This window comes from Rhea americana, unplaced genomic scaffold (assembly GCF_003343005.1).
Source record: "Rhea americana isolate MKP2758 unplaced genomic scaffold, rheAme1 scaffold_50, whole genome shotgun sequence".
NCBI classification, from domain to species: Eukaryota; Metazoa; Chordata; class Aves; order Rheiformes; family Rheidae; genus Rhea; species Rhea americana.
In genome coordinates, this window is record NW_028186646.1 from 3,359,303 (window position 1) to 3,373,797 (window position 14,495).

General features: G+C 38.6%; 1 protein-coding gene across 4 annotated transcripts in view; it reads right to left on the reverse strand.

The window, feature by feature from the left end:
- ZMYND11 (zinc finger MYND-type containing 11) overlaps positions 1–14,495 on the reverse strand; it is a 106,169-nt gene that overhangs the window by 52,716 nt on the left and 38,958 nt on the right. For 3 of the 4 annotated variants that reach the window (XM_085317691.1, XM_085317689.1, XM_085317688.1), the window contains exon 2: positions 8,719–8,853. The exons of the other annotated variant lie outside the window; for it this stretch is intronic. In XM_085317691.1, coding sequence (XP_085173817.1) covers positions 8,719–8,834 — 116 coding nt within the window. In that variant the 5' untranslated portion in view covers positions 8,835–8,853. The remainder of the gene's footprint in view (positions 1–8,718; positions 8,854–14,495) is intronic. 4 annotated transcript variants of the gene reach the window in all.

Genomic DNA, 14,495 nt, shown 5'->3' on the forward strand with positions numbered 1-14,495 from the left:
GTGTAAAATTACAAAATCAACAGAAATGCTAGTAGAAGCATGCAGTACCTGAGAATATTCTTTAAAAAGAAAATGGGGACTGTGTTCAAATCAATTACACTTCCAAAACTTTCCTTCCCGATATTTAAACTGGAGTTCATAGTTTGCATTTATTATCCATGCAAGGTATTAAACACTGGGTACAAAAATTTTCATAGTAACACATAGTGTAAAGAGAGTTTGAACGAGTTTGCACTCGTGAGCAAACATCTGGCAATATGGCTGTTCTTACAACCATGTGTTTGTGCTGTTAGCGTGAATCATTTTATTTACCAGTTACATTAATGCTTGGCTCTTGCCCAGAGATGACTTCACCTACTGGACCAATGAAGAACATTCACGCTGGTATAAAAAAAGACAGTACTGGCAATAGCATAAAATGGAGTTCTTAAGAGAGGAACTATCCTACTACAACTGTGCAGTCAATTTAGATAAGGAACATTTATCATATAGTAGTTGTGAGAACACTGGAGTATCAATCTTGTTTGTTTTTGCAACAACTGTAAGAAGTAGGTGTGCATGCATTCATATTTCTGATCAAAGCAGATGCACAAGAAGTTCAGTTTCCCCTCGAGCTGGAGGGCGCAAGGTCACAGCTCTCAGCAGAACAGCCTTGAGGACAGCACCCACAGGTGTAATGGTGGCACAGCTGGCTACTGCCTTTCTACTACCTGCACTCCACTTAAAGCGTGAAAATAATGTGGCAAGGTTGGAGAAATTTCTGTTGGTCCCTCGGTGAACAGATTTCTACCCTGAATTAGCCCTATGTCAGCCATCACTAAGAAGCAGACTCCACAATTCAGGTAATAATGTGCTTTATCACTTGGTGGGACACTGGGTTTGGTACCAAGTTGGAGGAATAATGCTTCCTAATAATTACAAACAACATTGCTTAAAATATCAGGACATCTTGTTAGGTCTTCCTTTGACCACTTCAATAAATGTGATTACATAAAATTCTTACACAAATTGAAATGGTTTATATCAAGGAAAGATCTTGATGGGAAAAAGAGTAATAATGTTTATTAGCATGTTAACTATTACATCATGGGTTAGCCTAAGCATCAATTTACAAGCAAAACTGTGTATGCCAGTTACAACACAAAAGCTGATGGACCTGAAAGTGTCACTTGACACTTAACAAAGCTATCAGTATAAAAAAAAATAAAAGAATCAAGTCAAGCATTTTTGGTGTCTGTAATCATATTTCTTTGCAATTCATGTCCATACTTGTAGATGATAGTTATGGACACATAATGCAGAGATTTTATAAATGACCGAAACAGTACTTTTAGCATATATTTTGTTATCAAGGAATCACACTATCAGTTTTAGATTGTTCTGAAATACAACTTGTTCTATGAATATAAAGTTTTTTAACCAAACCATTCCAAAATTCCTGCAGAAGCCAGGGAAACACGGCATGACCTGTGACTAAGGAATTAAAAGCTTTAAAACTCTAGACATGGTGTATTCTTAGTTTAACATAAAGGTAGTGCTATGAAAATAGGAAAAAAACATTGTTTTCTGGCTAAAAGAATCAACTAAGCTAATATTCTTTTCAAGAAGTTTGTCAGGTGAAAGAGGAGAGGACAGTTAAAAGAAATGGCAGAACGGAGATTGACTTAATGGAGCCAGACAAAAAGTGCCTTATTCTTGACTGTTGGAGAAAACACACGTAGAGGTATTTAAAACGGAGTGCTGTCATTGCTTGGTGCTGTAAATCTGTGGTTGCTTTCTGAAAAGAATATACCTACGATGAAGCCGACCCAGTACAATCTGAATTCAATTTTCTCCCAGGTGAATGTCAGCTGGCATTGATTTTGCTATCACTAGAAGCAGCTACATAGTAACTGGGGAAGCAACATTCAGCTTCACATTATGGGCCCATGTATTCCACATTTTCGCTTACCCTCACTTCATTAGGAACTTGCATTACACTGTATGGGACAGGAAAAGTTTGCTATACTATTCTTCCTCATCCTTTTCCCATTGCTAAAACATGTGCTTTTCTTAGCACTTCCTCCAGTGTTTATCTGTTCTGCTACAATACAACTGACCCTGGTTTGATAATATATAGTAGATTTTGAAGAGTCGCCTTCAGTAAGACCATTTGCTTCACATAGCTTTGCTTCACATCCAAAGCAGATGTGAAGATCACGTAAAGATGTGGAAAAAGAGCCAGTAATAATAGTTAGAAGTAAACTAAGGCAATCACTGCATCCTGCTCTTCCCAATAACAACAGGATGGTTCATTTCAAAGATTGTTTTCAGGTAAGTCTACTCCACAGTAAACAAAAAGACAGGTATTTTGAGAGGAATGGTTTGACAAAGGATAAGAAACCCACAGAGCACAAAGTATATCTAAGTCTTCACTGCAGTCAAAGAAGTATCAGCTGCAACAACAATTCTGCTCATGGAAAGTTAAACAACAGGATTATCTAGTTAAAATCCAAGAACAATCTGCTTTCCTAATCATTCTTACAGCCTATTATTTTTGTTTATGCATGCTTACTTAGTTCCACATGAAAAATACTAGAGATTTAAACTTTTATCAGTGGTACTATAAATAGTGACAGATTTGTCTAATAAGTTTCTGAGCTTCAAATAGGTAATACTGTAAGCAAAGCAGATAATCTCATTTACACGAAACTAACTTAATTTTCAGATTTTCTCTTGCTACTGCATTACATATTCTTATTTATACGGTTCTGTGATTATTCTCTATCTGTTCAAATTACTCATTTTCGTATTTATACTCTCCCGTGATTATTCTCTACCTGTTCAAATTGCTCATTCTCATCTTTGCTTTAATCAGTGCTTCTGGAAATTGTTTTCTCTTAAAGTGCACAGCCTGGAAATAGAAGTGTCAGAACTAAGGCTACAAAGCAGATTTATGGATGGGAGAGGCACGTAACTTTAAATAGTCTCAGAAATTGACTGGGTAAACTTCACAGAGCGATACTTGGAGAAATAATCCCTCTTTTAGCACCAACCATCAAACTGAGAGGGTCACACGTTCAGTCTATAACTGCCTATGACTGCACTTCATCTGTGGGATCAGAAAATCTCATTATTTTACAGTAATCTTTCATAATGAGTAATTCTTTTCTGTGATACTATTTCATCAATGCTGATTAATGTCAATCGGTACAAACCCCCAAAAAGGACTGACAGAGGCTATCCTATACAGGCTTAGGATCTGCTCATTTCTCCTTGATGACTTGACTTAGCTCTAATTTGCAACAAATTAGAACATAACCATTTTTTCCACAATTGTTCTGTGGGCTCATTTTTGTTATCTACATTTAGGGACTTAGTACTGGACTATCTCCATACAAAAGATGTTAGCCTTTGTATCTATTATGAAAAAAGAACACATTTTCTTACATCATGAACATTGTCAGACAGTGCTATGACTGATGATCTTGACTACGAGCAGTATTTTGCTTTGTTTGAAACTTAAACGAATTCTGTAATACTGGATATCAATTTTTTTCTAGATAATGGTCTTCAAATTGGCTTCTTCCCAAAACCTTAGGGCACCTCCACCCTGCTGTCTACGGTCGTTCTCGGTTTCATTCCTGCCCTAACTCCTTCTCAGGCTCCCTTCTGGAGGGAGCCATCCCATTGCCTCCGGAGGAAAGCGAGGCAGGCTGAGAGGGTAGTTGGCTCCCAAGAGACAGCATGGACTGTCAAGATCAAGCCAAGGCTGGCTCTTTCTGCCCGAGGCAGTCCTACACTGTTTCAGCATGTGGAGTGTCCTCACATGCCTTCACGCCATGCCTGCCGGTAAACTACATACGCCTTCAGCATCAAGTTTCAAGAATAGCATTGCTGTGGGCTGCGTTATTTTTGGCGCTGAGAAATGAAGAACCACACACACATATAAAATTAACAAAGAAGGCAGCAGGGCCAAAGAAACACTCCATAAGCCAAGGCAATGCAGCATGGATGCAACGTATCGACTCCAGACAGTGCCAGTGCCTTCCTTGTCACAGCACGCAAGGAGATCATAGCCACAGCCTTTGCAAGGGACAAGGAGAAAAGCCAATCAACTAACCAATGAATCATGAACCTCATCAAAGGGAGAGAGAAAAAAAAGTTTTGAGGAAGGAAGTTCAGGAGAAAAGATTTATGTTTTTGTTCTTCACATTAGTCATCACAGAATAGCTTAGAACCCAGAAGAATTATTGGTTTACAATGAAAAAAAAACCTGAAAGCAGTCAATACAATAGTTCTAAAACACCATTTTTGCAAATCAGGTATTTTACTAACATTAAGTTAATAGATAATGAACCCTGAACTAATTATAAAGATCATGACATGTCCATAAATTGCTAGTGAAGATTCCTAATACCTTGAGAGGAAACAGGTAAATATATAATTAATGGTTAATTAAATCTTAAGAGTCCAATTACCTGTAAGGGAAATATAAAGAAAACACTTAAAAAGAAACTTGAAAGTTGGGGTAGCCAAAGAAAGGGAACTTTCAAAACATGTCTGTACAGAAATACTTCTCAATCTGTTGCGTAACTATGAATGTTAGTAATTTAACTTAGTCATTTAAATAAACATCCCTTTTCTCCACAGTATTTTAATGCATTTTATTCCATATCAATTTTTGAGGCTATCCCAAATCCAAAACAGATGGAAGATAATGAGAAGAAAAAAATATGAGAAAGTCAAAGTATAAATATCATTTTTAACACATTTCTAGAATTTACAATTTTTAAGCTGCACTCTTGACAGAGCATTCACGACATACATGAAGCCATTTTTCTGCTAGTATTTAAACATCACTAATCCCATAATACTCATCTATGTAATTGGCACATTAGGGTCAAATTATCCCAGCATCAGGTCTTAACAAAAAAATAGGTACAGTTCTTGAAAAACACATCTCAGAAATATCATTTTGTTATTAAGTAATTTGGTAGTTTAGATATACCAGATATTTGTAGCAGTTAGGCTTCTAAATGACTGTAATCCACTGACTTTAGTTGCACTATGAAAACATAACCTGGGTGAGAATATTTATTTTACACGTTTACAGATATGTTACCATTGCCTTCAAATGAACTTTACCCTTAAAGAGAAGTGTTGAACAAACTGAAGTCTATGTATCAATACAATTGACTTTTTTAAAAGTACTCTTCAAAAGGCAGTTTGTACTTTAGCACTAATTCCTTTAAATTCACTACACTACTATTTACTGTTAGTATTGGTTTTCAGGCCCTTATTTAGTTTTCAAGCTACTGCAGAATGCTTACCTCCAGCCAACTGGATGTGACTTTCCAAGTAAAATGTACCTCTGTATACAATCGCTAAAACTGCACAATTCCTTTCATATAATTACTTAGTGATTGTTTTTTAGAGGAGACATCAAGACTGCATAGAGGGATATATTCCCTATAAATTCCCTATAAATGTATATGCTTGTTATTTTTCCCGATACATATTTTTAATTCCTTCAAAAATAGACACCTTTTTGTTTTTCTTAATACTTCTGTGTAAGTAATGACTTTTCCAAAATGCCAGTTCAATAAATTTATTAATTCCCTAAAGACTCTGGCTTGTATATTTAAATTTTCCAAATGATTCTTTCCACAATGTAAGGTAGTTTTCAATCACTTTTTAATCTTTTTTTTTCTGTTCTTGCTCCCCCCTCACCATCAATTTAAAGAGAAATGCAGTAGAACTGTACTTGATTAGTCCATGTTTAATGAAAAGGCCTCCTTTCTTTATAAGTTTTCCTGATAATATCAGAAGTCTCTTTTAGTAGCTTGGCTCCTCCTATCCTATCCTCCTACATTACCATTCCATGTTCTCTACAGAAAATATGTGGCTAGTTCTATAGATCCTCCTTATATGCTTTCCATCACTAGTGTCTCTTGGAGGTCTTTCTTTACCCCAGATATTTTTAAACAGTTACACATAAAACACATAGGCTGCATTTTAAATACTTTAATGTGTTCAATAAATGTGACCTTTGAGTTGGAACAGTTCATAACCTATAAACTATAAATCCTCTTTTCATACTACCAACATTTCCTCCCTGGTCGTAAAAAGTAAAGGCTTCCTGATATGAACACTGGCTTCTACTCATCACCAAAAGGCTAAGAAAAGCAAGAAGTAAATGAAAAAAACAGTTAATACGCTACAAAGAGGGAGACTATCATGCTAAGCTACCAATTTGGAGAAAAGCCAATGAACAAATGTGCCTAACAGTAGCAAACCATCTGATGAAGAAAACAGTGAAAAGGATTCTGTTCTGAAGGTGTTTGTACTAGTAAGACACAAAGTATAGCGGATAACTTGTTTCTAGTAACAAGTGAGCACCAAAACTACAGCAAAAAGGCAAAACTAAACCTGTTACATGACGAATCATCTTTTCAACTTCTGAAGTCCTCTGAAGTTACCATTTGTCAACCATTACATTACATGATAGGATGACTGTTACTTACCTTAAATAAGTATTCAGAAAAACTTATCCTGCTGAATTTTTTGTATCCTTATCCAGGAACAAGACATATTTCCATAAATTTTAGCAGCATCATTATTTGCACATATCTGTACTATACAAAGTTACTCTTTCAGTCAACCTCAAGAGTTAGTAACATGTTTAAAAATGCTGTAAATCCAGGTCTGAGAATTATCCTTTTACCTCCAGCTATGTATCTGAAGTTGCATATTTCAACCACTACTTGCTTTTGATCTTTTTTTCTCTTCATGCATTTACCTGTATGCCTAGACAGGGAATCATATTTTAAGGAACAGTATCTTTACTTGACCAAATGATCCCTGAGCCAGGAAAATACATCAGCCATGTTTCATCAGAACAGGTATTCTGATATCATGCTAATTTTAGAACTTTATTTTGAATATTATATAATATACATATTCATTCACTTAGTCATCTGTGCTTCTACATCAATGAGTAGCACACAAAAGCACCTCAAAGGTTTCTATCTTTTCCTCCCTCATCAAAAGTTATCTCCTTAAAAATATCATACAATAGAAACTAAATCACTGCTCATCATTCACGTCACTGATATGCATGTGGAGCATTTATAATTCACAAATACTTGTAACACTCATCTTTCTCAAACTACTGAGACTCCTTCCATCTCTATTTATTCACCTACAATATTTTTCTTCTGGTTAGAGATGAGTTATATGATCTAGATGTAGACTTTTATTAAAAAACACCTAATTACCCTTCAGCAGTAGGGGAGCAGCAGAAGAGCAGTATCTCATCTGCTAGTTGCTGTCTAACCCCTTGTTTTCTTAGCCTTGTTTCTAAGGATAGGATTCATCTTCCCCAATTTTACCCAGCTAAATGTTATTTGCACCATCTTAAAACAGGCATCTTTCATAAGAGTGGGATGAATCCCTAGCTAGACGTGCCTGCTCTTCCGTTGCACATACGGAGAGCATAAGCAACTAGCAAATCTAGGTAATACACAGCCTGGGGCAAGCTGGGCAAGTCTCCTGAAACATTAAAATGGAAAGTGTATAGTATTAGTTTACCCACTTGTCTCCTTCGAGACATGATGCTTTAAATACGTAATAATGCTTTAAAGCACTCTGAAACTCAAAAGCAACCTCGAAAATGAAATCCTCTAAAATAAAACCTCCCTCTTAAGGCTTGGACACCTCTATCTCTGAGAAGGTGCTTTTTGTTTTAATGGTGCATTTTTCTTGGTCAGAGGAACCAGGTACACATTAATTTGCTTGGGACACCACCTTTTTGCTGTCTCCTGTTTCCTGTTCACTATGTTTGGAGAACCTGCACTGTTAAACTTCTCTGACTTCTTAAATCAGTTTTCCTCTGTCACTGCTATCACAGAGCTTCCAAACTGTCAGATGACCATGCTGTCCTGATTATCACTCTTTTGATTTGTTTTGCACTGTTTATAACTCTCCCCTTTAGTGGCCACTGGCCTTACTATCTGTTCATATTGGCTCTGGCAACTATGGAGCTGACAATTGGTTAGTTTTGCTCTTTTAAATTGCTTGTATTGATTATTTTTACAAATGTGACATAAATGTTGGCCTGGAAATGTACACAAAGTAGACAGAGGGACAAAATTTCCCTCAGTTTTTATTACAATGACTAGGCCAAGTTATCCAAGAAGTTATTTTAATATTTTAGACTTTTTTAAACATTGCAAGCTCCACAGAGCAAAGACCGTATTTTTCTCCATGTACACAGACCCTAATACACTTCAGGCAGTACTGTAATATTAACAACAGTATTAGAGGAATACTAAAAGAATTTTCCACCGACCTATGGTTTTTTCCTGAAGAATTAGGTTATTTACAGTTTTTGTTGCCCTTATCTCCTTAACTTTTTATATCTACTTCTTTTCTAATCAAAGTTGGAAAATAAGTATGACTGACATGCTAAATTCACCTCAAGCATTACAGAAATCCTACGGATGGTCATACAAAATAAATACGGGGAGATGAAGATCTCAATTCAATGGAATAAACTTCACTTTAGGATTGTTAGGTGCTCTGTTCTAGAAGTTTTTGATAATTAGACAATTGGCAAAACAGCAGTGCATGTAATTGTTTAACAATTTCTCACAGTGTTTGCTGTCTGTTTCTCAGGGTTTGCAGTATCATCAACCTTCCCCCTAATCAAGATATTTTTTTGAGTGTATCACTTACTTTGTAATACGGTCAATGTTAGCAATTTGCTTCTGGTTCCGGATTATTTCTATAGCTGCCCAAAGATGCTGGATAGCCTTTGTATCTGCCTGTCGCCTCTTCGTTAAGCGTGCCATGACCTGTTTACTTGGTCAGCTGCAGCCGATAAATAAAAAAAATACATCAAAAGTTAATCATGAATTAAGAAATGGATTACATGATGATCATCTTGCAATAAATATGATTATAAGGAAAATTTTGTCAACTGATAGCAATCCAATTTGTATTCAGCAGCATGTTTTCTTATGCAACAAAACAACAAAGTAAACACTGTAGTTTACTAGAACCTCTTTCACATCACATAATGTATATGTAAGACAAGACACAGCAGTAAAAATTATCAAATTCATCAAAATGACTGAAGTCTGAAGTTATCAAACTGTTTACAGAGGCCACTTAGCTCACATCTCAATACCCTAAAATGTGGGAAAAAACAAAAGTCACCGTAGCTAGAAACCTTCACAAACTCCTGCATTGTTTGAAACCCTTTAAAAAGGGCTTCAGTAGTGCTTGACTATATCACATTGTGTTAGCATGAACTCTTGAGAGAGAGAAAAAGCTGTATCCACTGTTCAGATTACAAAAAAGTTCTCATGGTACTACTTTCGTATTTTTACTATTTACATCGATTTAAAAGAACCCCGTTCTGTGTGCAGAAACTAGAATGGTATTTTCAGGCATGATAAATGTATTGGAACAATTCCATTTTTTTTCTAACATACTAAAACCCAACAGGACCAAAGTGCTTCTGATGGCATTTACCCATCTAACTGACCCTGAATGGGAACATAACAAGCATCTGGCTTTGTTTACAAATTTTCTAAAAGCTCTAGGCAATGAGGACAGATAAGCCATAAATCGCCTACAGCTCCACTGCAGGCACAAAATCCCTTTTTAAAAGCTTAACAATGCATTTTGATCACTAAATAACTTTCTTCCAGTGCCACCACTTTCTGAATGAGAAAAAAAATAAAAATAAAAGACCGATTCGGCCGGTATCAATATACATAACTTATTTTAGAGCTCAGTATCCTAGAAACGAACTCTGTGGTATGTACGAGGATACTTGCAACTAGCAGAATATTAACTTCAGTAACCCAATATAATACACAAAATGCAAAAACACGGCACCATTAACGTTAACGATGGGGATTTAAGTATTGAAAACGCCCCTCTGCTCAAGCTCACAACAATCACAGCGACGCCAGCACTCCGCCCGTCGCATGAGCGCCATCGCCAACTCCGCGGGACCCAGGCGCGCTCGGCTCTAACAGCACCGCCGTCAGCTCCCGCGCTCTACCGACCTAATAAAACAAGGTGTAGCACACTGTTACGAGGGATAAGGAATGATTTAGCAGCTTTGTGTTTCACGCGAGGCAGCTCGCTTTTAAAAATAAATAAAAAAGCAGCGGCGTGCGTGCGCTCCCCGGCACGGCCACAGCCGCCGCGGGGCCAAAGGCGTGTGAGGCCGCACGGCCGGTCCCAGGGCTGGTCCCGCCGAGCCTCGGCACGAGGGCAACGGGGCGGCTCTCCAGGGAAGGAGAGGCCAGGAGCACATTTCTGAAGGGAAATGCAACAGAAATTCAGACGGGAACGGCAGCTCGTTGCTAATGAACGGTTCACAGGGAGCCGCTACTGGGAAGAGCGGGAGAGGACTCTGCGTCCTGGTGACGTCCTTTACCGCACAAGAGGACGTTACACGTTTTTAAAAACCCCTAATTTGTAAGTGAAACGTATGACTAATTGTAAAATTTAATTCCTGAAGAAAACAAGTCACTAAAACAGAAAAAGGGATTAGATGTTAACATGAGAAAGAACAGACCTTACAGCTCTACTACTTTTGAGGCTAGGAGCGTAAAAACCCTTTCACAACGCAGTGCCGACTACACCGAACGAAACCATTACAGTTTTAATTTTACCTCTCTCACAGGTATCTGCTTAAAAAAGCCACTAGGTCACCTAACAGTTGACTGCCTGGACCAAGAGTCTGTTAGTAATTTCATGTTCACATGTGAAGACCGAGGAGGAAACCCTCATCCTTCCTGACCTTGGCAGCAGCAGGAAATCACACCACGCTTCTCCTCAGCTTCTCCTCGGCATCACCTCAGTGATGCAGCGGCTCTTGTTTTTCTCGCTGTTTTTAAAACAACAATTATCTTTGGCAGCCGGGCACCGGCCTGCCAGCGTGAGCAGAGCCTGGGAGAGCAGGAAGGAGGCGCTTCTCCTTCGCGGCCCGCCGCAGCCGGCTCCCAGGCGGACGGCGGGAGGCCGCCATCTCCGCGCAGGTGCATGGCGTTGTCCTCCTGTGGGAGGGCTGCCCGCTGTCCCGGGGACCAGGTCGTTTTAGCATTATTTTCATTTTCTAATGGTCTGATGAAGAAAAAATAGAAAGAGCCTTCCACATCCAAGAAAGTGATGAGAAGATCATGGCGTATTTCTTCCCATTCATCGCACTGTCACTCCTTCACCGTGACAAAACTAACCCAAACAGTCTCCTCCTTGCATTCCCACACAAATCTGAACAGTTTTGTATATGACTACCAAATCCAGAAGGTAACCTGTCTCAGGCTGTTACTAGTTTAGAAAATGCTTTGTAACGCTCTTCCCAAGCAACAGAAAATGTTCTGACACGTCCAGCTTCCTCCTGCAAATAATAGGTGCAAGTGTAATAGGAGGTCAATCAGACTCTTAAATCACTGCAGACTATTTGCTTACAAGTGAAAGCACCAGACATGCGAGAGAACAAGTATAAACATCCAATACATGTGAAAACGCACAAGAATCTGTGACTTAGTTATATACTGAAAGCGACCGATTCATCTCAGTGCAGTGATTCATCCTCAGCGTTTTAAAGAATGAAGTCACAACTCCAGCGGCTCTTTAAAACCACAACACTGAAACGTACCCTTACATATGCATGTTTGAAGATGTTTCTCATATGCTCTTCCATTACAGAATTTATTTGAATATTGTGGGAAAAAAACTAAAAGCCAAAATAAATATGAATTTCCAGCTTGTGATTTGCAAGCTATATGTTTGTTTAGCTATGATATTCTCTGTTAATACAAAATTACTTGCATCACGCTGTTTTTATTTGCATCGTGACAGTTTATCATGTTCTGCTCACAAGCTCATGGTAGGATGTAGCTTCTTTAAGGTTGACAAACCTTGAAGAAAGGTTGGCAAACAAAAATTTGCTAAACATGCTAGGAATTTGTATCAGCAGGATGTGTCTTTTTATGCTTTTTAGGCACCCACGGGACCTGTACAATATGGGGAATAATCTCCTCACAAAGGCAATGTTTTGGATGGCTGGCATGCAATCTTACATGCTTAGGCCAGACATCCAGCTACAACAAGACCTGAAGCAAATCATTTAGCTTCTCACTTTTCAACTCTTTAACTGTTCCTTATATAATCTGAGTAAAGTTTTAACATGTTTTAATCTCTGCTAAAATGTTCTATGTACAGTATTTTGGAAAGTGTAACATTTTATTGTACATAACTTTACCCAAGAAAGAATTAGTTCATTTCTTAATGAACTCATTTCTTCTGCCAGCAGGTCGAGGGAGGTGATCCTGCCCCTCTACTCAGCCCTAGTGAGGCCTCATCTCAAGTACTGTGTCCAGTTCTGGGCTCCCCAGCACAAGAGAGACATGGAGCTACTGGAGAGAGTCCAGCGGAGGGCTATGAAGGTGCTCAGAGGGCTGGAGCACCTGCCCTATGAGGAACGGCTGCGAGAGCTGGGCCTCTTCAGCCTGGGGAAGAGAAGACTGAGGGGGGATCTTACCAATGTGTACAAGTACCTGAAGGGAGGGTGTCAAGGGGAAAGGGACAAACTCTTCTCAGTTGTCCCATGCAACAGGACAAGAGACAAAGGGCAGAAATTGAAGCACAGGAAGTTCCGCCTGACCGTGAGGGGGAATTTCTTCCCTGTGAGAGTGACGGAGCCCTGGACCAGGTTGCCCAGAGAGGYTGTGGAGTCTCCTTCTCTGGAGATCTTCAAGGCCCGCCTGGATGCAACCTTGTCTAACATGCTCTAGGTGAGCAGGGAGGTTGGCCTAGATGATCTCCAGAGGTCCCTTCCAACCTTATTGATTCTACGATTAATAGTCAGGAACAGTGAACTTGCAAGCTCAAGGAGTTATTCCTGTGAATACTAACACTAGGGTTATCTTCCCCAGCTAAGTGAAGCACATAGCAAAGCAAGCATTGCTGTGTGGTGGCAATATTATGGTGCAATCAGGCTTTCTGTCAGAATAGATATGCTACGAGCCATTGGATACACATTCAGCCAAATCAAATTCTGTACAACCTTCTGCTGTCAGAGTATTGGATATGGAAATCTGCACTGTAATTCAAAACAAAATAAACAAAAATAGCCTTTCAGCATGTCTAGAGATTTAGCATTAGGAACCTCCTGACCTACTGTTTGCATCTAAGTTAGTGTATACTAACTCATACCATGTTCAGCTGCAGACTGTCTGTATCTATAAAGGCAGCCAAATTTTGCTATGTTTGAGTTGTTACATACCATCTCCCAAGCAAAATATGATGCCTCTGAAAGTTTAACTACCCAGCTGGGCTTTGCACTGAAACAGACGGTCCGGCAGTCAGGTGCTACCTCTCTGACAAGAGCTGCTAATTAAGAGCTGACAAGTAGCAGCTCATTAAACCTCCTGTAAGTACTTGACCATACATGAGGATACCTGTGGTCCTAGTCCCTTTCAGTGCAAAGTCAATCAGGTTAAACTTCATCCCTGCAATCAGCTACCATTTGGTCAAGATGTGGTACGCAGCTAATTGCAACTGAAAGACAATTTAAGAAGTTGCTCCTTGCTATGGCTCAGCAGCTAGTTCCTGCCTCTCAGCCTCATGTCCCTGTGGCTTGCAAATATTTTGTCTACACAACAAAGTGAAAAGCTTTCAGGCTCAACAAGAGGAAGAAGCTAAGCTCAATCCTACATTTTTGTGGCTCTTGTGCTGTTAGACTGGCTGAGTTTTGGAGGCTAAGAATTTTGGACATAGACCTAAGTCCCCTACTTTTATGTACTTTATAAAGTGACGCGCCCTAGTATTTCTTAAAGTGTTACTTTTTTATAGTGAGAATAAAACTGTGTATATTCAGTGCACAAGTAGTTCCAAATGTTCATTGTTCTGTTCTTGTATTAAATAGGAGTTTCCTACTAAAGCCCAAATTACAAGTTTGGGGGTAGATGTAGAGTTTAGGTTCGTGAACTTTATACAGATCCTTGTAGAGCTCTCAAGTTCTGTATATTTATAGTTTACAATTAAAACTGCTGTTAAAACCTATCTTTCATCACTAGTTTAATGGAAGGGTAAATTCTTCAGTCCTCCCCTCCTAGAAGAGTGAAGAACAAAAGCAGTAACTACTCTATCTTTAAATAGGCAGTGTACATGTGAAAATGTTTGGACTGAACAGTAGGATTAGCTGGGCACCTGTTAGCAGGAGAGGATTCATCTCCAGAATAAGCAGGTACTTTAGATCATTAGAAAATCAGAAAAAAAAAAGAGAAGTAACAAAAAAGACTTGTGGCTAAAATAAGCAGAAAATCTTCCTTAATTACAGTCTAATTTTCTGAATTTAACTTAATTTAATAAAAGTTACCAAATTCTTAAGTGAGCCTTTTCAAATTAAGAGATTAGTTTATGCTCTAATCCTGTAATTTTTAAGTTATTAGTCAGACTACTGAAGATTTTCTGATGTTGAATGTGTG